Source organism: Ostrea edulis, chromosome 2 (assembly GCF_947568905.1).
Source record: "Ostrea edulis chromosome 2, xbOstEdul1.1, whole genome shotgun sequence".
Lineage (NCBI taxonomy): Eukaryota > Metazoa > Mollusca > Bivalvia > Ostreida > Ostreidae > Ostrea > Ostrea edulis.
This window is the reverse complement of record NC_079165.1, coordinates 20,374,309-20,401,113: the sequence shown is the minus strand read 5'-3', so window position 1 is coordinate 20,401,113 and position 26,805 is coordinate 20,374,309. Positions and strand designations below refer to the sequence as shown.

Sequence of the window (26,805 nt, the reverse complement as noted above, 5' to 3'; positions counted from 1 at the left end):
GTATATTGCAGGTAATTGATATGTATGCTATCATATTAGAAGAAAAATTAGTAAATATCTTTTGGTAAGCTCATCTAATGAGCGAGGAGAATTCGGTATTTGTCGAATTTCTCTTCCTGTCGAGGTGATTCTTTCTTGGAAACCGTGCTGTCGGCTTCATTTCCGCTGCTTGAACTGTGAGTAGAACGACTGCGCTTGTGCACCACCACCCTATTTCCAGGTTTTGGTATGGTTTCCAGTTCCTGTCAACGGGGAAAAAGAGTTCAGTATTTTTGTTGATATAATAGAAGTTCTAAATAGATTGTACATATCATTTATGGGTCTGCTAGCCGTTGACCCAAAATTAGCCACTATCTTTCTAGTAACCATAGCAAACTAGGCTTTAGCCTACACTCTTACAGTATTTTGCAAGTGACGTAAATATTACTCACAATCCCTTGCACGTACATACCAGTTACACAGTATGTAGTGCGGCAAGAGATAATGCTATCGGATATATTTTGTCATTATTAGTAGGATTACTTTATATCAGAAATACAGCTACGTTTTAAAACACACATACTTCAACCGCAAGGCGTCGCAGCTGAGCCACCTGAGGTCCACTTTTTGGATTGCCATAACTCAGCCAACTTCGGACTTTATTTTCGAGTTTAGACAAGCTGACGTCATCCTCAGCATCCATAAAGGACACCGTTGTTCCATATCTAGTCTCGTTTGGCCATGACCTGCTTGTCTCTTTATCGTCATCGAAATCAAAAAAGTCTGAATTTGTGTTCATTGGTTCCTCGTCTGGTTTCATTGCACTTTGTATTCTTCGGAAAGACTTGGGCCCCATGTGATTCGCCTTTGAACTAGGGGCACGTACCGAGGTAGTTTCAATTTCGTTTCTGTCAAAAAGCACTTCCCTGTCTTTCTTGGCGCCTGCCATCTGAGCAGCCAACACTAGAGTTTGCGGGACCTTGATTGCATGTAAATGCTCGTTGTCGTTGGAATCCTTGCTGCTATAGAGAGGTTTCCGTTTCTCTCTAGGACTAAATCCCTTAACTTTGGTTTTTTCGCGCACTCGTATCATGTAAAACACACTCCCAGGGCCGTACATGTCAATAAGCGGTCCTTTATGATTAAGAAATTCCCTCTCTGCCATTTTCTGCGAGGGGAGCTCTTTTTCCTTTTTGACAAGAGGTTGTGGATTATTCATCATATTTAATTTCGTTTTCACACGTGAAAGAAAAGGTATATCAGTTTTATTAGAGACCAGTTTCAATCGTGTTTCTAGCTTTACTTCCAGAATTCTTCTCATGTCTTCTATAGTCCTAGGATGTCGCCTCACAAAAAGTCGTTCGTAATGCTTCATTTCTAACACTAAAACTTCCACTTTCTCCGTGCACACGGCGGTCTGCATGTATGTGTCGAGTCCCAGAAGAACTTCCGGCTCCCCTGTAATGTATACAATGATAGAATGTCGTAACGAGCAATCTTTATTTTTGGTTGAAAACAATAGCATTTGTAACGATTTGAATGCGAATCTACGTCGTCCATTCTGTGGATATTTCTACTGTCGAACAACCACCTACCCACGCTTTCGTTTCTTCCAAGCAGAAACATTTTGACATGCCTGTGGTTCTCCCTCTTTCTTACGTGGGCACTGTTGTAGCTTGGTTCTGTAGGGGGTCGGGCTTTGTCACGCTTTATCAGTCTGGAAAAGCCCCAGGGACATTAGAATTACATAGGACAAAAAGTTCTTAAGAACGCTCATAAAATGGGGTGAATAAAGTAATTATAGGATATAAAGTGATAGAAATATTTCTGCATTTCCTAAATCCATTCAGAAAGCGAATCTAAATCAACCTACATTTTGAAGGCATTCGAAATGATCGTTAATACCAGTAAATGTATGAATTTAAAAAAAAAATCTATTCATGAAAAACTGATAAATTGAAAAGTTTCCATCGTGCCATTTAAATACAAAATTGTGGGTTTTTTTTTTTAGAAAAAAGTTTGAAGGGAAAAATAAAGATCTTTAACGAATCAATGTAATGGAAATACAAAACAATCACGGGGACCGGATTTCCCGACCTTTCAAGAGTGTTTCTGACCAACCCTCACGTGCTGGTAGAAAATCGACAGATGGCAAAAGAGTGTTGCTTGGGAACGATTTACGGTGTCATAACTTCAAAAGAGAGCGGACAAATAAAGAAAATAATTATTGGACTAAATCAGGAGTGCAAGAAAGTAAAAATCAATAGTGAGGGAGATTTACATCTCTCTTGTTTTCATTTTCGGAATAACATTTTTATTATTGCATTTCCCAATATTTTGTCTGTAATGAATCTATACTATTTCAAAGAAGAAGAAGAAAAAAAAAAAAAAAAAAAAAAAAAAAAGCAACGAACTTCAACTTGACACAAAACCCATTAATTTACAGAAAGCAACAAATCAAATAAATTTAAATATTAAATTATAAAATATATCCATGTTGTATGTATTACAGGGGTATACAAACAGCGGAACCCTGGGAAATTCCTCCATAATCTGCGACACCTATATTTATATTTCATAATCATATTTTGTAACTTTCTTTTGATTTTCATGACTTGTACATCAGTACATGTACCTGCGATCCTATTTATTCGTTTATTTGTGAATAACATGTTTTCCCCCGTTTTGAGTTCAGTGAAAATTTAAAATAATCAAATTTCCCTTTTAATCTTTATTCTACTAATTCTAAGACGTTACAGCGGTTTATTTATATTTATTTTTTCAATTCCACCGACATAACACTGTCTTACCTTTCACCTTCATTCATCGTTTCTAGGTAAATTTTAGGAAACTGAATTGGATGCATTGCGGAGTCGGTGCGTAGCTCCACGTGACCTCTGTAAAAGACCAGACTAATACTAAGTCGACTGCCAGAATAGATACATCTCGTAATTTCTAGGATGGGGATTTGGAAATACTAATAGTCTGTATGATAAGTTTGCAAACCTTTTAAAACTAATTGATACATGTAACCACAGGGCTAAGCCCGTTTGGACTCGAACTCTGTAAGCCCGTATGGGCTCGAACTCTGTGATACCATAAATATAGAGTATATATGGTATCACAGAGTTCAAGCCCAAACGGGCCTAGCCACTGTGCATGTAACCTAATTGGAGAACTTCACTTACGACAAACCATTCGATTGCTTTATTAGACTTAATCAACATTTCCTACATCTATAAACTGAATTGACGTCATGGAAACGACCTCATGAAACTTTAAGCTCCTGTTTCTCTTTTGTTGTTAGTGCAATATTGCTCCGTCTTATGCAAAATTCAAAGTAAATAGAAATTATTATCATTAATCAAATAAGCTGAAAATAATTGCTTGATGAGAGAAATAAGACATTACAGATTGAAGGCTCTACTGTAACATCAAATGGATGTATTCATTGTTTACAAAACTTGTTGATGGTCTTTCACCTAATAAGAAAGTATATGATATCCACGGGGTCTCCTTGTTTCACTAGGGTTGTATTGTAAGCAAACTCCTCTTTGTACATCGCCATCGTGAGCTGTTTCTTGTATCTAGGCGGCCATGCAGAAAACAGTGGGTTGCTATTGATGAACGTGACCTTGTCTTCGTATTCTTTGGCAAGCACCTCTTTGACAGCTCTGTTATAGAGAGCTCGATCAACTACGAGTAGATCCGTTACCTCTTCGGCAATGATCGTGGCTGTTCGGACGCAGTCTTCGGACATCAATGCTACATCTCCGAAAGGAACGCCCGTCCCTAAAACATTTCGTAAACTTTCTCAGACTCAAAAAATGGGTGTCTTATACAGGGGATTAACTAGTTCTGTAATTAATGTTATAAACGATTCTTCGATATTTTTGGAAAATTGAAGACAAAATCGATAGATCCTTACCTAGGTAAGTGACAAATGTCCCTAGTTTGGACCTGTCTAGCTGACCCTTTTCATTCCTGGTCCCGATCTGATCTAAGGGCACCGTCTCGTCTCCCTCTTCATTCTTTTCCTTGTTCAGGATGTAGATGGAGATTTTGCCGCCCAGAATCATGTAGAAACTGAATTAAAATTTCAGTTAAGTGACGATTTTGCCCATAATATTTCAAGTCTTCATATCATGAGGGAATTTTTCCTTAATACAGTAAATCAACCGGATTATCTTTTTTAGAATATAAAGAATATGACGTCAAACAGAACCAAATTCACACTTCAGTTACATTTGTTCAAAATGGGGCAATTTGATGCATTTTTTTTTTTTATCATAAAGAAAATCGAACCGAATAGTAAATCTTGGAGGAAAAATGTGTTCAAGTTTTGAACATTGTTATGTTGTTTGAATTTGCTCACACTTACATTGTCTAACACATTTGCAAAAATTGCACTTTTGTGTCTACTATTAATTTAGAACTTTAGGTAAAGTATGGGTAAAAATAGGACGTTAGTGCCTTAGCAATTTAATAACGTCAGTAGGAGTTTTAATTTTCTTCTTGGTATCGTGAGGATATCAAACATGCAATATAACGGGATAAAAAAAACAAACGATTTTATGAAAATCAGCTCGTGCTTCTGTTGTTTTTATATTTCCCATATCACAAAAGACATTTATTCTATGTATTCAAGTTTTGAAAGTTGAATTGTTTATTTCATAAATACTAATAGCGCAAGGGACGATGAGAACATATAAAATATCACGAATCATGTTTCATACGCGCTAGAATAAATGAGAGAATTGCTAAATACATGTACACTGAAATCCAATTCATTTGATGCATTTAAGGAAGTTGGCTCCTTGGCTTTTGAGCACAACCGCGCAGGATGCTGTGACTGTGCCAGTTCACTACATATCGAATTGGTTCCAACAAATCATACATTTATTATCTAAACCTATCCAGTTACATCTGCACGATTTAACAGTCTCTGTTTTACCCATTATATCATCACTCTGTATTTTCCTAGGCGTGTATTTCAACTTTGTAATTTATAATACAGGTAGTGGAGATTCACGTATTGCAGGTTCATTTATTTGGTTGATATATTTCCCAAACAGAACACATGTTCTTAAAAACGTCTATATTCATTTACCCGAAATTTTGTGCAAATATTTAGTATTTTGGCCAATAATTCAATTTTTTTTTATTATTAACCCCCACTTTTTAAATTTCCATTTAAAAAAAAAGTTAAGGCAAAACTTTGGAACTTATGTGCATTTAAAAAAAATAAAAATGACAGTACTCCTAATATGTTCCTTTAAAATCTCAAATTATCGGGTATACTAAGTGCAGAAAAGGTCATTATCTATTTCTAATCTGCTAGCATTAAACTTTTTCATATCTATATTGTTAGATGACATGAGTATGCAGTTATTTAATGTAGTGACAAAAAGGTCAAGTTTAACACTCTGTTGCTCGATAACAAGCGCTATGACTCCAGGTTTTCTTTTTGATTTCGTAGTTTCCCCTCAATGTAGAAATCAATAATATACCTTTAAAAAATTGACAAAACTACAAAACTCATGTGCGAACCTCTTAAAGAAAAATAGTTTTTGAAAATATATGTAAGAGTATGAACTGCAACGCTTCACGCCGGAATATCTTATGAAGCACGATATGTCGCAGTTATATCTTATGAAGCGCGATATGCCGGGGTGATGTGCCGCAGTTATATCTTATGAAGCACGATATGTCGCAGTTATATCTTATGAAGCACGATATGCCGGGGTGAAGTGTCGCAGTTATATCTTATGAAGCACGATATGCCGGAGTGAAGTGCCGCAGTTATATCTTATGAAGCACAATATGCCGGGGTGAAGTGCCGCAGTTATATCTTATGAAGCACGATATGCCGGGGTGAAGTGTCGCAGTTATATCTTATGAAGCACGATATGTCGCAGTTATATCTTATGAAGTACGATATGCCGGGGTGAAGTGCCGCAGTTATATCTTATGAAGCACGATATGCCGGGGTGAAGTGTCACAGTTATATCTTATGAAGCACGATATGCCGGAGTGAAGTGTCACAGTTATATCTTATGAAGCACGATATGCCGGAGTGAAGTGTAACAGTTATATCTTATGAAGCACGATATGCCGGAGTGAAGTGTAACAGTTATATCTTATGAAGCACGATATGCCGGAGTGAAGTGTAACAGTTATATCTTATGAAGCACGTTATGCCGGAGTGAAGTGTCACAGTTATATCTTATGAAGCACGATATGCCGGCGTGAAGTGTCACAGTTATATCTTATGAAGCACGATATGCCGGGGTGAAGTGCCGCAGTTATATCTTATGAAGCACGATATGTCGCAGTTATATCTTATGAAGCACGATATGCCGGCGTGAAGTGTCACAGTTATATCTTATGAAGCACGATATGCCGGCGTGAAGTGCCGCAGTTCATACCCTGACGTATTTTCAAAATTGAAATCTAATATATTCTTAATTTGCATTCTACTTTCATTTCTGTCGTTAAAATAAACATACTATATGTATACTTATCAAGTAGTTCTGCATTCAAAAGCAGCACAATTCATGGAGAAATGCCTATTAATGGCTAAAACATTGAAAATAAAAATATATTGAAATACATATTTGACAGGCGTTCTGTTCTTTTACGTTAACACAATGTCTAAACGTTTGGGACTAATCATGTTTAAGAAATAAGTGTTTGAGTTTCTTGTATTACGGGAATGGTTATTTGTAAAATCGTTAAGTCTAATTGAATCAGCTACGGGTAATTACTCACAAAACATTGGTACACGTAAATAAGATGACTGTAAATAATAATTCTGCGGTTAACTAAGTTTGCTGAAACTCTCAAATCAATTTTTCAAAAGTAAACAAAGTTTGCAAATAAATTATATGCTAGAGCCATCATTGCAGAAGCTGATACAGAAAAAACATTCAAAGGGGTTTGGTTCTTCTATCCCAAAAGGGGAATTACCCCCCTCCCCCCGTGATGGCACAAAATAACCCTTTCTCAGTTAAAATTTTCCAAAAATCCAAACGGCGGGTTCCTTCAAACCAGGGAACATTCCTCTTAAGATACTCAATGGAGAACTGGCTCTCGACTCCTTATTCAGCATTCAGTACCCCAAGCCAGTCAAAAACAAGGAGTGGGGGGAGCATTCAGTACCGCGAGCCAGTCAAAAACAGAGAGAGGGGGAGCATTCAATACCCCAAGCCAGTCAAAAACAGGGAGAGGGGGCAGCATTCAGTACCGCGAGCCAGTCAAAAACAGGGAGAGGGGGAGCATTCAATACCCCAAGCCAGTCAAAAACAGGGAGTGGGGGGAGCATTCAGTACCGCGAGCCAGTCAAAAACAGGGAGAGGGTGGAGCACTCGGTACCCCCCGAGCCAGTCAAAAACAGGGAGAGGGGAGCACTCAGTACCCCCGAGCCAGTTAAAAGCAGGGAGAGGGGGAGCATTCAGTACCCTCGAGCCAGTTAAAAACAGGGAGAGGGGGAGCACTCAGTACCCCCGAGCCAGTTAACAACAGGGAGAGGGGGGTACCCTAACCCCCTGGTAAATCGTCAACTGCACTTTACTGTCTACAATCATGGAGAAATTCGAAAGACGTAGAAAGTTTGTACTTTCCCTCCAAATAATGATATACTGAGAAAATCGCTGGTGTTTTCTGATCTTTAAATCATACCAGGCTGGGCAATACCCGAAAAAATCAACAACAACAAATTAATCAAACAAAGCGCAACAGAGATTTTTAAGTTGCAAAGGATAGAGAAAACAGGTCCGACGTTTTAAATCACATATCCATAGTATATCGTGATGCTAACCGGAAACAAAAAATATCGAGTACATATTTTTAGCATCGTAGTATAGATGGGCTTTTTATGTCAAGTTGAGATAGGAGACGAAATATAATGACACAGTATATATGTATTAGTATCACTGAAAAAAAAAGTGAAAATGATATAAGTGATAGACCTGGGGTCAATTACTGTGAAATGTAATACATTAAATTACAATAACATTGGAATTTTCACCTTTACAATTTCCATTACTTTCATTCATATAAGTAATTAATTAAATTACAATTACTTTGCTAAAGTAATGAATTACATTACACATTACAATGGGGAAAAAATACAAAGAAAATTTATAAACACAATTTATTTGAAGTTAACGTTTAAATCAGAGTGATTGTCAATCACACTATGACTGCGTATCAAGATCTGTTCTAAACAAATACTTTGCTGTTTATTTAAATACATGTAGTAATATCGCATATTTTATTTCCAAAGACCTCTTTGGAAATATATGATGTTGATATGTAATTCAAATGTAGTTGAAAAGTAATGGTCATTACTGACATTTTTATGAAAGTAATGCATTACATTACAATTACTTGTAATTCAAAAATGGGTGCAATACACATTACACCCCATTACTTTAAAAAAAAATGTAATGATTACAATGCATTACCATTACACATTGCCATTACCCCAGGTCTGATAAGTGAATAGTTATATATACCGTGTACTTTTCGTGAGGGCATACAATAAATTTAATGGAGAGACGTTTGGAAAGTCATAAAGAAACTGGTACAATCCCTTCAAAGCTGGCCAGAGAAAGCCACTTAATATATATATATATATATATATATATATATATATATATATATCAAAAACGTAAAAACATAACATCCAGAGTTAATTATCTAAAAATACTGTTGATGACACGGAATATGAAAACGTCTCCGAGGGTCCAAATAGATCTCTTGGGGGTATGCAATGTACTCTTTTTTTCATATTTCTAATCAGTACATTAAAAACACAGAGAGAAAACGCAAACAAATCGGTAATGCAAACAATAAGGTGAATCCAGAAATGACTATGAATAAAATATTTCACCGATAAATCGCCTTTTGAAAATCACGCGCTTTAATGAGGTATGAATTAACCTTTCAGAAGAGGGTTATGAATTAACCTTTCAGAAGAGGGTTAATGCTGTACTTTGATCCTATTTATGGCATCGTTTGTTTCCACATGCCTATTTCACCCCCCCCCCCTTCAAACTATCCTTAAAAAACCAGGATAAGTGTATTAATTTTCAAAGTTTTGATAATTCTTCTGTAAATACCAATTACAAAGGTTAGCTTTGATATGTAATCAGTCATAAAGACTAGCTTTGATACGTATCGGATCCACTATATGAAGCGTATTCACTCACATGACTAGAATTTCCCATCAAAGTGTTTTGATGTGTATGGAATTCTGCTATGTATTTATTACGGTTATGATCACACTAGTTCAATCGTTAAACTCTGTGATTGTCAAGAAAGTGTAACACCATTTGTATCTTATTGATGATTACAAGTACACGGTGTTTCCGAGACAATTTATCAATTATTTTGTTAGAATTATATGCTAAATCTAAATCATATCGTCAATTCAAAATTCGAACATGGCAACCTTCATCAAGACCAGTCAACCCTACCCTATATAATTGCACGAGACTAGCTCTTGGTAAATTTGAATAATCCGTATGTAAGTACATATGATTGATTGATTAAATATTGTTTAATGTCCCTCTCGAGAATATTTCACTCATATGGAGACGTCACCACTGCCGGTGAAGGGCTGCAAAATTTAGGCCTATGCTCGGCGCTTATGGCCATTGAGCAGGGAGGGTTCTTTATCGTGCCACACCTGCTGCGACACGGGACTTCGGTTTTTAAGGTCTCATCCGAAGGACCGCCCCATTTAGTCGCCTCTTACGACAAGCAAGGGGTTACTGAGGATCTATTCTAACCCAGATCCCCACGGGAGTGTATTCCTGATAGTAACCAAACACAGAAAACAGCCCAAAACTTGTCAATCACTTTGTTCCACATAGGAAGTTCTTGTAATACTACAATTTCATCATACAACCATCGGTTTTTTCCCACTTGTCAGTGTGTGATCGAGCTTCTATGAATTTCTTATCTTGATGCAAGCGCACCTTTTTTTTTTTAATGAAAATTGACCGACCGCGTCTTAGACAAGACTATGTATACAAAAACAATTTCAGTATAAATTGTGTCTTTTTGCTGATAATTCATTTCTTATCATCTGAACATGTATTTAAATATATCTACTAGGGAACATGGTAAAGTCATGAACGATTGGATCAGGTTTTGTTGACAGGTGTGACTCATGAGATTAAGTTACAGTTGTAAAGATATACCAGTATATAGAATTTACATTATGTGTGTAGAACTTATACAGTCACACGATCCGATTGAAGGTAATACAGATTCTGCATACCACAGTTAGTGATCAGGGCAGTTTTATCATACTCAGCGAAATCAAAATCTAAATAGAATTAAATTCCAATGGGCATGAATTGTGCTCCTTTATTAACTGGCATATCTATATTCTTATGAGGCAAACTTTGTTCAAAAGCTTCTACATGAGAATAAAATATCTCTTGCTGTGGCAACTCCATATTTAGATACATTGACGACGTATCTAATAAAAATATTCATGTGTTGATTTGATATATCCAAGTGAACTCAAAATAAAAGACAACAAGACCTAAAAATGTGCGAACGCAGGTGGTCGTTAAGGCCCACGGGCCTATTGTTCTAATATTAAGGTAAGATAAAGATGCTCTGTTTGATTACGAATGACAAGTGCAAACACGGTGTGAAGAGCAAAGAAAGCGGGAACAAATATTTGAACAGATCTAAGCGATGTCTTTTTAATGAAAAGAGAGGATAATACCTCTATCATCTAACCATTGAAAACGTAAACACGTCATAAAGCTACTTTCAAAGTGCTTGAGGGTGCTGCACCCTCTGTGAAAGAGGTTAATAAAATGTACTTTTTAGAATCCAGATATAGTTTTTTATTTATCTGACTCATTGACCTGTGGTGTTTGAACCCTAACAAGGTAACACTACGTCACAGTATACTATGAAGACCTGCTAGTTCGAATAAATTCATAAATGGCATTTGCAGACTTTCTCTACATTTTTTTTTTTTTTTAAAAATTCGACTCTTTAAGTCATGACTGCATCACATATCATTCATTTTCTTTTACAAGTTAAACAATATGGCGACCATAGGCTCTGATATATAGACACGTTTTAGAAGGACAAGTCTTCTTTTCACAGCCACTTATTTATTATTAACACGAAGAACAAAGTAGCACGCTTCATAGTTACTCTGGTGCATCATGACTAAAGAGGTGGTACCATTTTAAAATAGAACCTTGATTCTTCGGAAAGTAAATTGGTAGTCGAAGACTAGAGCGTATACATGTATATAAAGGAATATGCATACCAATCTCCCTGGTCTCCTTGCTTGATGATGATGTCATCTTTTTCGAAAGTTACTTGCCCACAGTTTCGTAATATGTCTTTCAAATACTCTGAAAATAATATAAATCCCCTATGAACCTGCACTAGTCTTTTTTACATGCATATCTTGAATTATCACAATCAATGTTACTCAGTAAAACGTGTTCTTGAACAAAACACAAAAGGAAAAGAAAAAAAACCCAACGTAACATAAATATATTTTGAGGTAAGCAAAAGTTTTACCCAAGCTGAGGACACTTCTTTCTAAAATACGCTAAGCATAGCTGCAGCGCTTCTTAAACTTCTTCTTCATTGTTTGTTGAGTTTTTTTTTGGGGGGGGGTGTCACAAACTGGATTTCTACTTTCATTTTCTAGTTTCCGGATAACAGGTCTACTTGTTTAATATCTCCTATTGGGATATCAAAATAGAGAACTGATGTAGCACGAAGTCTTATGGAATTGAACGTACAGCCATTGCCGTTAACCATTTAGAACCGACCACACATAACATTACAGAAAGCACAGGGGCTAAGCCCGTTTTGGGCCCGAACTCTGTGATACCATAAATATCTTTATGGTATCACAGAGTTCGGGCCCAAAACGGGCTTAGCCCCTGTGACGGAAAGCAGACCTTGTGTCATCATAAACGTCCATGATCTAATATTCATAGAACTGCCAGTAAATTTTTTTAGTGTTACACCTTGTTGATATTGCCAAGGTAAAGCAATATTTCATGTAAATGTAAGAATTTACAGCTTAGCACTATTCAATACTTTCAGTATTTTTAGATAGTTTTTCAAATGAAATATGATAGCAAGAGCACTTTAAGGGAAGGTTTTTAAAATCATGAAATACTTTTATGCAATTCCTCTCTTGTTACAAGTGCTATTGACAACTATGGTCAAACATTTACTGAGGATTATGTGAATTCAAATAAAATAATCGTGTGTTTTTAATGAAAATCATCTTATCACTTAAAAACCTTCCCCTGCCTTGGAATATTAAGTACACTACGTAAATTAAGCATAATACCAAAGTGAAAATTAAACCTGTGTTACTTTATAGGCTAAGATCAAGATTTCTTAGACGACATAAAAAGATATTGAAAATTTTGCCCATGATTTGGATTTTGTAAAATCCCTTGATAACGATTAATACCAAAATGTCTTAGTCAAGTTCACTGAATCTCAGTGCACAATATACTTGTTATTATCGCGAGAGAAAATTGGAAAACAAACACGAGAGCATGTACTTCAGAAAATTATTCCATATAACTCTTCAAAACATTTTATGGTCTGTTGTAAAACTTTTAAGACAGGAGTTCTAATTATTTATAAGTTTTCATGTCTAAAGTGAAGAGGAACTATACATGTGTTGTTTGTTTGTTTATACTCTGACTATATAAACTTCAACGTGTCATACGTCTGTACATTTCGCTTAGGATAATTGCCTAAGATATTGGCAAAATCAAGGGAGAATGACATTTTAAGTTATCCGAGATACAGTGGTGTAATAGTGTTAATGTGCATGTTTGAGATCATAAAGAAAATTTATTCATTCGAGTTTTGTGAGTGATATTTGTCCATCGTTTGTTTGTCTACATACCAACTCATCTCACTTTTGGCATCTTTTCAAAAACCACTATGCTAATGTCAACCAAATTTTTAGATTCAAGATGGTTCAAATGAAAGACCACATCCGATTCCAATGGGTAATAATTAAAAAACAATCAAAATATTGCGGGGTTTGAAAACTAAAAATATCACCGTACCGGAAAAGTCAACCAAAACATGTACGAGAGCTTTCTCATATAATCAAGTTTGTTCGAACCATAATCCGCGAGATGCAAATGTTTGCATAGGAATTTTTAAAAAACGAAATTACAGATTGTTGGACTTAGTTTAGAGGAAATATTGCAGAGAGTATGTTTTCTCTCATAGTTTTAAAGCTAGGATTTTCTTATTTTACATAGTGTTTGTATGGGTATTGAAGATGTGCTTGCGGCTAAGATTTTGATTTTCTTTAATTTTGGAAAAATCACGGGTTGTCGAACTCAGTCAATTTTTAAAGTGAGTACAAGGTTTGTCCATTTAACTATTCTCTCAGTTTTCGAGCTAAGATCTTTGTAAAGAAGATGTGCGTATTGCAAGGATTTTGATTCCCGACCTTTATAATTTTTTCTTTGCACTGGATGTTTAAAAGAATGACAAATATCGTCGATGAAAAAACAACACAAAAATCCCTACAAAAAACAAACTCCTTAAGAAAAAACCCCTTCATAAGCGCGTGAGGAGCATATTGTATACACTTTCTGGTAATCTTGTTGTTTGATAATTACCAAGTATATATAAAAAACATATAAAAAATAACCTTTTCCAAACCACACTTCATGCCAATGTTCGCCCTATAATATCAGCCCTGAGACTGACATTGCTCACTCTGGCTGATGATATGAAAAAGTGTATGTATCTGTATTATTTTCTATATAGCACATTATAATCAACGCACCGTAACAGATTTCCCCCCTTACTTTGGGCTACATTGTAACTCTGCAGTTTCGCGGCTTTTACGTCCTTTTGAATCCTGGATTCGACTTTACATTTATTTCAAATTAGCCCAAAACAGCGTCGACCATGGATTCCATTTAGAAATTGATTGTTTAAGTATTCAAAGAGCTTTGGATGTAGAAACAAAATTTGTCAAATTTATGTTCAATCCATAGATTCAATTTCACTTATTCATCTACAGCACACAAACTTCACCTGCAAGGCAAATATTTATTTGTCCTTAAATTTTTATCATTACACAGTGTTCATTTCAGTATTCAATATAAAACACCTAATTAATCAAATCTGTTTGGGGGTTTTAACTCCAATATGCTGGTTTTCGTCTTCAGTATCATTCATTCAAAGTTTTATTTGGGCATACCAAGCCATTATTAATTGCTTTTCAAGCAGCATTCTTTGATCACATTGATAGCTATATTAGACGTGGTGTTTGTTGACTTTGAGAAACATCTTTCAGAATAGTGACACGAACAGAAACTACACGCGGATTAGGTGGATAATCGGCGATTAAACACATTAGTCTTAACTCTTTCGTATTTTTCAACGTTACGAGACTCGGAAAATTGTTCCCCAACAACGAATTCTGACTTGGGAAGAATTCTGAACATTACCATAAAGAAGTCAAAATTACAATCAAGTCTTATAAATAAATTTACGCAGATCGATGATTTTCTAACACATTTGTTATCGATTGTCAAGTAAACCATTGAGAAATTTTCATACCATAAAAAAACTTCACCTCAGCGGCGATTAACCTTTATGAAACGTAATGTGGAGGAGATAAAATATGCATTAATTTTAGGATACGCGTCTTTTTCCCATCAGTTTCTTTGTTGTCTCTAAATCTTGCACGATTGATTTCTTTTTCTTCCTTCTTCGTGTTATGCCTCTTTAAAAGTTGTGTAGAACAGTGCCGCTCTTCATCCCCTTATATTACCTTGTTGTCATTTTTTTTTTTTTTTTTAGAATTCATCGGGTGGGTGTAAATAAAAAGATTACAACATGAGAAGAAAAACCTTAATTTTTTTTTCATTCAATGATTATTCATTTTCTTTCCGAACGATGTTCATATTACGATAAGTAAAATTACTCGCCCAATACGGATTTTTACTCGCATGATACGGTTTTTTTCACGACGTCATGTGACCAAGATCTGACCAATTAGATTTCAACAATTTTGTCTGAGGCGTGATAACTGTATATACACGGTGTACTAATTGGATCACGCTCGTCCTTTTCCGTAACGGAAAGAGCCGAGTTGTTACAATTGACGATGTACATGTGACGTAACGTCAGAAACAGAAGTTCTTGGAAAATATAGGCGACAAAGTTTATTTTCAATAATGCAATCCATGAAATACCAATCTAACAAAATAAATGACGATATCATAGGGTTATTGAACTTATATTGGTGAATATTGGCACGAGTTGGCTGTAAATATGCACGAGCTTGCGAGTGTATTTTGACAGCCAAAGAGTGCCAATATTCACCAATATAAGTTCAATAACCCTATATTATTAGGCTGACATGACTAAACTGATCCCTACGGCATGCGTGTACATTTTAGTGTATGGTCAATCATAAATGTCAGGCAAACGCAGGAAATATCCACGGAGAGGGGTCTTCCGAAATGCCTGATCCGTAGTCATCTGAAACTTACATTTTTGCTCAGCAATCAAATTGGGGTATATTATAATATCTATCTGAAAGCAAATATGGACCAGTTCGTGCGAGTTTTCTAAGTACATGTAATACATTTAATTAAGTGCAGAAGTCCTAATAGAAAAATTAAAAAGTTGAAGTTGATATTCTAGTGCAATTCAATCTATCTGCAAAATTTTATGGGTGACCATATTGTGTTACAACTAACTTGTTTACATATTGTATATGTCTTTTAAACCTTTAGATCTATGTACACATATATATATATATTAAATGAATTTCGCGCGCATAACCTATAGAAAATGGTGAAGAAAATCTTAACGTTCATTGTCATGTGTGTGCAACATTAGCGTGGACCGGACGGCTAGAACACTAAATTTTCTTTTGAAAATCATGGTCACTTCGACGCAATTTCTTCATCCAAAACACTTGAAAAAGAACACCTTTTTAGATATTTATGGTCAATTTTCTGTCGAGTAGAACACGAAAACACTTTTTCGAGATAGCTGTCTACATAACGTAGATATGGTGCATTTTTCATAAACAGCACACTTGAACTAATGAAATCTTAGCAGGGTCTTTTAAATTTTTTATCGCTTGAGACAAAGATCTTAAATTGATTTCAATTTGCGAAGAAATAACAAACACTTCTGTAGGCAAAGAGCGGGATTTACGATCGGGGGACCGGACGGAGAAACGAGCACAAGTGCTTGTTTTAAAGGAACACATCAAAGAATCACGTTCTGTTTGTCAAAGTGTTGTTAAAAAATTAAATAGTAGCATACAAAGGTCCCGGTTTGGACTTTACATACACGTAGAATTCAGTTGGTATACACTCGAGCATCTAAAGTCTGTTATACCCCACGACCTCAAACCACCATTATTTGCTCTAACGTTTTGTTTTGGGTCTGTGATTTCAGATCATTCTGGTCATTTCTGAAATTCACTTATATCGTTGAACAAAAGCAACTAAGTATGCAAGTATTTTTAGAATACTTTGTCCAACGATTTGTAGATGGAACGACCAGAGAGATTTAGTGATGTTAATTGACTCGGAGGGATCTGATGATCAGTATAGCTGTCAGTCCAAATGCTTGGGTGTGATAAACTTAAATTCTGTCTAAAATTCATTGCAAATGTATTCACTTTTAGAAATATAAGCAATCAAAACATTCTTTGAATAAACGTTATATGGAATAGAAAAAAAGTAGGATATCATATTTTAATAGATTATGGAGACATTTTAACATGACGTAAACCTCTACTATTTAAACAAATTTGAATTACGAGTATAAATCTATTTTTTCAGTATTATTACATGTGTAAGAATATGTACAATCAATGAAGTATGGGTTAATTTCTGCATTTAATCGGCGAACCCCCCATTAACTCCTACATTTACACAGTGTTAAGTGGAAGATAACGGTCACTTTTAGAAGTGTGTGTAAATGGACAATGATGTTGTATTATATTGTTAAACATCATATAATAGATTGTACAATACACGGTTAACTATTCATTAGGGCCTTTATTATCAAGGTTTTCAAATAATGTGTTGTCAAATTTGACATTTGGCAAACCATCTCCTTACTTCCAAGCAAATTTCCTTACCTGTCTTCAGCTGTGAGAATAACTGCGACTGTTTTCGGAGCCATGGCATCAACGTCTGAATCTCGAAGTCCTGACGAAAAGCTGGCGGTTTTGATATTACGCTCAGAATTTTTTCATAAGTGTTCGTCATGACGAGAGAAAAATCCCAATTGTATATCTGAAGTTTGAACCGAACCTTTTCTGTCTTTACTTTATTAGCATCAAAAATCAATAAAGTTTCGCGTTAATTCCTCCCATATCCCACGTGCCTTCAATGTAACGGTGTATTAATACATTTATGTCCTCATCTGATAACTTTTTAGGATATTTATCCTTTTATGTATTCCTACAAACAGACTTAACTCCAAATCAAGTGCCCTCCCTATCAATCGATGCGATGCAAATCGCACTTTTCACCAGATTTACGATCATGGCTCAGATGAAGACTATGAATAGGTATTGGTCCGCCTCTCCCAATAATAAACGTATGTTCTCTATATTCCAAAGCTAACACTGGCAGGTTTTAATTTAGCTGTTACCTTTCGACGTCTCGTCCGAGAAGATAAGATATTTTATATCCTTTCTAACGTTTTAAAATCCAACATTGATGGGAAGAGTGTTAGCATCTATGCAAAATCGTCTATGACACTATATTTCTTGTCTGCGACTATTCGTGGTAAACGTTCGGAAATGTTCCCTCGACCCTGACGCAAATGGTTAAAAGTCTCACCAGATCTAGGCTAATTGACAAATCATAGCCGCACTGATGTAAATAATATCTGTTTAGAATATTAGATTTTGTTTGGAGAAAGTAAATATGCCTTAAAATGTCTAGGTACACCTAGCCTCGGCAATATAGAGTTATTGAATCCGAGTCTTTTAACATTCCCTCGTTAAGATGAACAAACAATGCGCTAGCAGAAATGACCAATGTTTGCGGAGAGGAGGACCGGTCGCTTTGATTGAAAAGTGAGTTTGTTTAAAGGACCAACACTATTTTTCATTGTCCATCGACTTTGAAATTTGTATAACAAGTGTACACTGGGAGTGGTAGATCAGTGTGTACCTTATACTGCTAGTACTTGTATGACAAGTGTACACTGGGAGTGGTAGATCAGTGTGTACCTTATACTGCTAGTACTTGTATGACGATAGTAACCGTTTCTACTGAAATCAAATATTCCCAATTCACTTACTAGCAGCAACAAGACAGAAAGGAAGTTTCAAGAAATGCATATTCTTTGACTGAATCAATTGTATGAATGGGAAAGGAAAGAATTTCGCATAAATTTAACGCTAGAGGTCCCCAGAACGATGTGTATCAGTAGGTCATACTCATAGACGAGGTTTAATATATCTAAAATATACGCGTTTTTGATGCAAACATTAATTTCCATTTAGTCTATTTCTCCCGAACTTCCCTTACTACGATCGATTTCAATACCCTGTGTGTCGTTGCATGGATAATTACTATAGCTATCTGATACCTTTGACTGGCGATGAATAACTATCAGCGTCGAAAGAGACGAAAGTGGGGGATCCTATCGGCAATATGTAATTTACAACATTGCTTCCTGTTCGGTGAATTGGAAATCGACATGGTACATGTTGTCAGTTACAGTTTCCGTTTGGAAACAATCAAGCCGATTCCCTGCCAATCGAATAAAGGAGGCCCATTTACAGGGATATGATGCTTCGTACTCCCTCTTTCAAATAAATAAAAGTATGAATTGTACATAAGTTCATGAGGCACAAATCTCAAATAAGTGATGCATAAGTATGAATAGAACCAGCCATATATCTACAGTCTTCTCAGAAGTATAGAGGGGATATCCCCAGGTCAAACGGAAAATTCATACTAATAAATACAAATGAAGAACCTGGTGAATACGGATGTTTGGACACACCAGAGATTAGGTGCCCAGGAGTATATATATATACATGTATATATATATATATATATATATAGAGAGAGAGAGAGAGAGAGAGAGAGAGAGAGAGAGAGAGAGAGAGAGGGGGGGGTTTGAATATTGAAAAATAGACCTATTGTTTGCTTGTAAATGAAATCAAGTTTTTGTAGGAGGCAAAGAACTTTGTTATGGATGAAAAGTTGTTAACTAGCTTGATAAATAATATACCGTATAACATGGTTGATCTTAAAAAGTTATACATTTTCCCCAGACCTCATTCCTACCAGTAAAATGATTTGTAATGTCACGGGTTCACAACAAGAACATGACAAATTCTGAAAACAGATGCGATTATAAGTATTATTTACCGAGAAGAGAGTGCGATGATGAGGGCAATGGTCCTGGATCTACGTAGTCCAGCTGGGAAAACAGATAGCAAGAGACTGAACGCAACCATGGATTGGTGTCTTGAAATGTTGTTATGGAATTATACAGGTATAGCATTTTTTCTTATTCATATCTTGATGAACTCTGAATGTCTGATATTTGGAATCTTGAGAGGGACATTAAATACAATCATTCAATCAATCTAATATTTGGGAAAATAATGCTGCTTATACATGTATTTTATCAGGGAGACCCGGGTTTGATACTCGTACCCGGCGCCGCGTCCAACCCATAGGCATCGCTTGGGGTCGAATTTACTATTAAAGAGTAATAGTAAAATTCGACCCCAAGCGACGCAATTGCCTGTGGTCCAACCTAAACTATTCTTTACCCTGAAAAAAACCCACCTTTTTTGAGTAGTTAGCCATCCGGGCCTCTGTATCTGGACTAGTTACTAAACCAAAGAGAAATTCACTGACCTAAATCATACACAAACAATTACTTTCTTCAGTTTTGAAAAGAACTTTGAAGACAGAGAGAGAGAGTTAGTTCAAAAGTACATTAAACCAGTTACATGTATACTGTAGATTTAATCTGTAATAGAACCAGTGCCTTCATTGAATCTGATGACAATCATTTACTCCATTTTAGTAGATGGTAATATAATTAATATTCTATACTAATATAATTGATAGGCAGTAGTATTGACAGAAAGCACGGATCTGACGGTCTTGTATAGGTAATATTTTTACAATCCCAACCCCAATTTCACTGGACTTGATCTTCGGGCCAGGACATATTCAAGGATATGATAGGCCAATGTATTTAGATATGCATAATATGTTTGTTTTTTTAAATTTTTATTTTATTTATTTATCTATTTTTTTCTTCTTTTTTACAAATGTAGATTGAAGGGGATTAGGGTACATTGGGGGATTTAGTGGGATGAGAAAACTGAATAGTATTTAGGGACCGATATCTATTTTTCTTGTTCACAAGATTTAGCATTTTACCCGCTAATGAAGGTGACCTTTCACATGTACTTATTTTAATTTGACAATGGATTGGATACACCATTTTTGTAAATTTGAAACTTGTAAACAATCAAGGTCGACCAACGAACAAACAAACGCACAAGGTGCAGGTACTGTAAGTCCCCGCAACTCTGTAACAAGGAGATCATACTGGTATATACATATACTAGTAATGACAATAAGTAATTAATAATCGTTAAAGAACTGCCAACGATAGTATTGTTTCGCCGTCTACCTTCCGGTCAATTTTCAAAAGTTATCATTTTTAAATAATTTTTTTTATGTCAATATATAGATAATTATATGAATTTTCATAAAAGTTGATTTATTTGACAAAACAAAGAGAGATAACTCTCTAATTTGGGTTAAATCACGTATTTCACTTTATTATATACTTTCAATTTCATTTCTTTTTTCTTTAAAAGTTTGCGGGCATATATCACACGATATATGCCCGGAAACATTCCGGCCCGCAAACATTACATCACAACAAAATTTCTACGCCGTTCATTTTCAAATTTTTCGTGTTTTTCATTTTTTACTCAGTTAAACTGATAAAGTTATTGTTAAAAATAAAATTATTGTTAGTTTCTAAATGAAATTGAAAGTATATAATAAAAATGTTATAGACTTTGTATGGGAAATATGACGACCTCGTTTTTTGTCGCGGACAAAAATATCTAACAAGGGGATTTTTTATTGTCTACGCGCCAAAAAAAACCAAACTCGGTCGTCATATTTTCCCATACAAAGTCTATAACCTATAAATATAGGAATCAATGGATTTAAGGATGTACATGTATGCATCTTCGCTAGCCAAGGGTGACGATCCACGGTGTTTCTCTATTCTATAGAGAAACACTGTGGATCGTCATCCTTGCTAGCGAAGATGGGAAGTATGCTACACCTGAGACATTTGATATGGATGAAAAGAGGAAGATATGTACAATAATAATTTGAAATTGAAAACTTTCAAATTTAATTTGTTTAGGCAAAAAATACAGTTTTAGTTGAAAGCAATCTGAGAAAAACACGCGATCTACATTTCATCATCTCGACGTGCTAACCTACTGAGGTACTCAGCTAGGCAAGAAGTCTATAAATGAATAGACAAATATTGCTGATATTCATATTTTCATCCATGTTTTAAAAGAAGTAAGCCATTATGACAATGTAGAGTACCTCCTTAAAACGGAAAATATTTTCAAAATTCATCCCCCCACGTGAAACACAAATTCTTTTTTGCAGGTATTATAAATTGGCATATGTTTACAGACCAAAACAAAGCGAAATTGTTCACTCTGTGATCAATTGCAAATGAGATTAAAGTGTGAGGGATGAAGATAAACTTTTTTTTACTCAATAATGTGAAGTAATTTGACAAATGGTTATTTATTGATATCCAAAAGTATTTTGAAATATATAACGTTTTAAAGCCCGGTTATTGCTTAGTTACACATTATAGAAATCTATAATGTGTAACTAAGCAATACTGTCATAACTTTTCAAAATTGAAAATGAAACCGGTTGAGTTATTTTCGGCGTTCTAATTTTTCTTTATTATACTATTACTTGTGTGGATATTTACTTATATTTTGGCTTATATATATATATATATATATATATATATATATATATATATATATATATATATTCAATAAATTCTTTTTTCTTGGTATCGGGGTAGAATAAAGTCAAAAAATAAAATCCAGTACTCAAACTTTTATCTATAATCTATAGCGTATACATATGTATATATATATATATATATTTAAAAAATATGAAAAGAAAACACTGTTTTCTTTTCATATTTTTTAAATATTAGTATCCGATTACTGAGACTCTATTTCAATTTTGGATATATATATATATATATATATATATATATATATATATATATATATATAAACACACTCACACTTAAAATAAACTGCTTTATATCTGACTTCAAACAACAAGAATTTTTGATAGGTTCGGGCACTGTTGGGAACCCAGAAGCCTATCTAAGTACATATTGGACAAATACGTACTGGCAACAGACCGCACGTGTAACGGATTGTCCGTGCTTTGAGAACACGACATACTGGGAGGATGACTCCGAGAGTTATTGCATTTCTCAGTTCGACGAACAGAGCTCAATCAAAGAGGAGGACTTAGCGTTTTCGTCTTTTGATGACCTTTTGAACGTGGGGGAAAAAGGTAGGGTTTTCTCTCTCTCCTATATTTTTTTTTTATAAATGAATATTAATTTAGTTAAATTATGTGAATTTGATGTAACTGGAAACTACTCTATTTACTTGTATGTAATTGAAACATCTCTAGTAAAAAAGGGTTAAGTTCCAAAGTATCTTTTGTTTTTAGAAAGTAGGCTTGGAGTCGATTTGGATCCAGTCGCACAAGATAAAACCGTGAGTTTATATATGTACATGGTGAGACAGAAAATATGCAAGCATTCTTCTGCATGTAAAAATATTTTCAGAGCCTAAATGGGAAAGCTTGTATCATTTTTAAAAAAAGAAAATCACTGCAATTTTCCTTTGATGTATAATATTAACGAATGAAATGTCTATGTTTTTCTGAAACACACTGTGCATATACATAGTGTAGTAGTTCTGGATAATATAAACAAAAAGTGACCTATGCTGTTTCGGATTTTTTTGTTTTGGATTGTTCTGTTTTTGTTTTTTGTTGTTGTTGTTTTTTTTGCCTCATTTGAGAAATGTTCATTCATGTAAAGACGTCACTAGTTTAAGTGTCACACACTTTGATCTATGCTTACGGTCGTAGAACTGGGAGTTCTTTGCTTTAGCAACGGTTACCGTGACAGGGGACCTCAGTTTTCAAGGTCATACCCGAAAGACCCGTGACTGTCACCTCCACTGCAGGAATGCCAGCCACTTGGCGAAGAAACAGTCCTAGGTTTAACGCGAGCATCTTAACCACTAGGGGCGACTTCGGTATCTGTATCATACTCAAAAAGAACTCACTGAGTGAGTACATGTATATATCATTGAGGAACTTGGTGTGTGCCCGTCGAGGTATTAGTCGCGCTGGTAACTTTCCTGCAGTGTTGACTTGAACTCCTCTGGTTTTATGGTGTTTATGAGTGCCTCCGGAAGTGAATTCCAATCTAAAATTGTTCTTGGTGTAAACGAATTATACATGCCCGAGTAAGAACTCGGGGTACCCGAGTTGCAATCGAACGGAGAGAGTGTCAACTCTTACATGACATATTGTGACTTTTGAACTACAATGTATACCCAAGTTACCCTGCCTTTCTCGGAGGTTAGCATGGTAGCAACATGTCGGTCTTGCAAGGATACTGCGCATGCGTCAGTTTGTAAACGATGGATGTGATTGGTTAGAGTATTATACATGGGAGTAAGAAAGAATATAGAAAAAGTTACCCTTCTAACTTGGGAATAAACTGAAATCACCCCCATATTATCGTGTCCGGTAAGTGGATTCATACATGTAGGTCAATTGAAAAATCCGGGTTAGAATAGGTCCTCAGTACCCCTTGCCTGTCGTAAGAGGCGACTAAATGGAGTGGTCCATCGGATGAGACCACAAAGACCGAGGTCCTGTATCACAGCAGGCATGGCACGACAAAGATCCATCCCTGCTCAAAGGCCGTAAGCGCCGACTCGAGCATAGACCTAAATTTTGCAGCCCTTCACCGGCAATGATGAGGTCTCCATATGAGTAAGTTTCGAGAGGGACGTTAAACAAAATTCAATCAATTAGTCAACCTTATATTATACTGTTGTTGAATATTTTGATTTAGCTTAGATATGCAGAACAGGATTTTGTTTTTCTAGATTTCATAGTGCTAACGCTTGTGGCGACATACAACCTCCGTTTTATTTCGCAAATAAGAAAACGCCACTGATAGTCTAGATTTTATGCTAAAATAATCTTGGAGTCCAACAGAATACTACTCTAAACTGCAGAATGAAGGTGATCCTGCCATGTGTATAGGCCTGAAATATAACTACAGCACACAGAGCCTCGATGTGACCATCATGGAGTGTCGTGACCTTCCGGTAGTGGATGGAAGGAAACAACACTCGAACCCGTAAGACAACTTCATGAATGTATACCGACAAGAAATAACTATGTCACACTTTTCTCTCGGTACTCAGGTCCTTGAAATTTTTGGCTATCAAAAAATAAGGTTAGCATTTGGAGAGTAAAAAGTTCGAAAATTAGATTATGGCTTGCAAAATCTCTGAGATCTGAGGAATATCTGTTTTACAAAGGGACATCCAAACTTCTATGGATATAATTAATTTCTGTTTGTATCTCTGACGAATTTTTCTCAATATCATAACAATCAACTTGGGTAGAGTGATTCAATGTATTTCCATACAGTTGTGATTTTGATGGTTGAAATAAGTACTTTTATCAAACTGTATGACAAGGAGAATTGATGTCCGAATCCTTCAGCGCGTTATGCATCCCCAAAAAATCAGAACAATAATGATATTTCACTTTATTTCTAGGTATGTGAAATCATACCTTGTCGTTGCTGAAATCAAATATGGCAAAAGGAAAACGAGAGTCCTGCCTGCCACAACTAACCCGAGGTTCTATGAGTTGTTTCGGGTAAGATGAGGCCATCCTTTACTGACGCTATTAACAGCGTATTAAAGTTTTTAATTCTAATATATTTATTTGAAATTCACGGGAGTATTCGATGTATAAATTATTTCATAAATTCAAATAGAATCCACCAATCAAACCTGTTGTAATTTATGATGTAATGTACATTATTACACATGCACTACATTCATGGTGTTTTCTCTATTTTTTAGTATTATATATCAAAAGCAGACATGGACGATTCGACATTGTTGGTGACTGTATGGCAGTACAATAAATACGGAAGGAACTTCTGTATCGGCGAAGTCACAATCCCATTGGCTGATTCCCGCTGTGGCGAACTGTGTTCGAAATGGTATAAGATTGAACAAAAAGATACGCACCATACTTGTTTCATGATATGACTGATGCATGAACCAATTGTTTTGAATTTGTATATTTATCAGATTTTCTTTCATTGTTACAATTTTCAGTCATAGCATATATAATTTAAATGTGAAAAATTATGCTCTAATTTTTATATTACATCTGGATAAAGATATAGATAATACGATATTTTATGAATAAAATGAAACAAAAAAGTATATAAAATACGCATACAAAACCCTAAGGTTGTAGAGATATAAATGAAAATAGTTTCAAAAGACAGCCTGTCTTTTTACAAACTTTCTTTCCGAAATGAGCTGAGTGCTGACTATGTGACTGCTTTATTAGCATACCACGTGCTATTTTTTTTAGCCATTCTTGGATCTGTGCAGATCTAACTACCCTTTATCTAACATAATGAATCTTATTATATAATAGGTCCTTATTCCTATATCTACAGTCGATGAACTCGATTTCAAAACTTGTGGACGCCATTGTACACCTCGTGAAGAAGGCGCGCGCAAAACATGCATTATACAAATCGGGCCAACCAAAATTGTCTGAGAGTGAATGTACTAAATCTCTCATCTGGGATAATATCAAATAGTTTACGGTGCACAAATATATATATATATATATATATATATATATATATATATATATATATACACGCCAAAGTGCGATGGTCCACACTTGCTCTAAAGTGCGATGGTCTGACACGCCAAAGTGCGATGGTGTGACACGCCGAAATCCATTGGTTTGTAAACGACAGTGTTTTGGTACAGATTGAATCAACCGTGTGTTGTTTCACTAAAATATCAGTGCAAAATCCATGCATGAAAAGCAAGAAGTTCAACTTATTTTATTACCATCTAATTGTGTTATTAAACACAAAATTTTCCAACGCGAAATCGTATAGAATGTTTTGCATTATAGCATATCCCCAAGATTTTATTACGTGTGCGTTACAAGTAATAAATGATCATGAATCAAAGAATGTTTGGGCGAAGAAGATAGTTCGACAACAAATGTACTTTGCCGTTCTCACCATCCTCAACCTTGCCGTTGACAAATAACAAATATCATATCAAAAATTATATCAATTGTAAATCCAGCAATGTAGTTTATGGAGTGTTTTGCAAAAAATGCAACAAAATTGTATATGTGGGAGAAACTGGGGTAACCCTATACCAAAGGCATGTTTTTAACTTGTCATTTATTAGACGAGAAACTGATGACCTTGTTGCTATTCATTTCTATACGGATTCTCATAGTATTGACGATTATTCTATAGGGCCGTGAGAGCGGAGCTCTCCCTATAGGTAACACGTATATACATGTTTAAAAGGAAAATATAGGAAAATAATGAAAAATT

General features: G+C 35.4%; 2 protein-coding genes across 2 annotated transcripts; one reads left to right on the top strand and one right to left on the bottom strand.

Annotated features, from left to right (window-relative positions):
• Positions 1 to 74: 74 nt before the first annotated feature.
• LOC125667623 (uncharacterized) lies at positions 75 to 17,541 on the bottom strand. Its single transcript, XM_048901217.2, has 8 exons — positions 17,150 to 17,541; positions 11,291 to 11,378; positions 3,908 to 4,065; positions 3,462 to 3,771; positions 2,790 to 2,876; positions 1,575 to 1,696; positions 563 to 1,437; positions 75 to 242 (listed from the first exon to the last, which is right to left on the bottom strand). Exons 1-8 carry the CDS (start codon positions 17,277 to 17,279, stop codon positions 75 to 77), a joined length of 1,938 nt encoding a protein of 645 aa, XP_048757174.2. The 5' UTR covers positions 17,280 to 17,541.
• Positions 17,542 to 19,311: 1,770 nt separating this feature from the next.
• LOC125667617 (synaptotagmin-like protein 5) lies at positions 19,312 to 25,897 on the top strand. The gene is made up of 6 exons (XM_056153330.1): positions 19,312 to 19,533; positions 22,431 to 22,663; positions 24,413 to 24,537; positions 24,965 to 25,067; positions 25,277 to 25,419; positions 25,891 to 25,897. Exons 1-6 carry the CDS (start codon positions 19,422 to 19,424, stop codon positions 25,895 to 25,897), a joined length of 723 nt encoding a protein of 240 aa, XP_056009305.1. The 5' UTR covers positions 19,312 to 19,421.
• Positions 25,898 to 26,805: the final 908 nt, after the last annotated feature.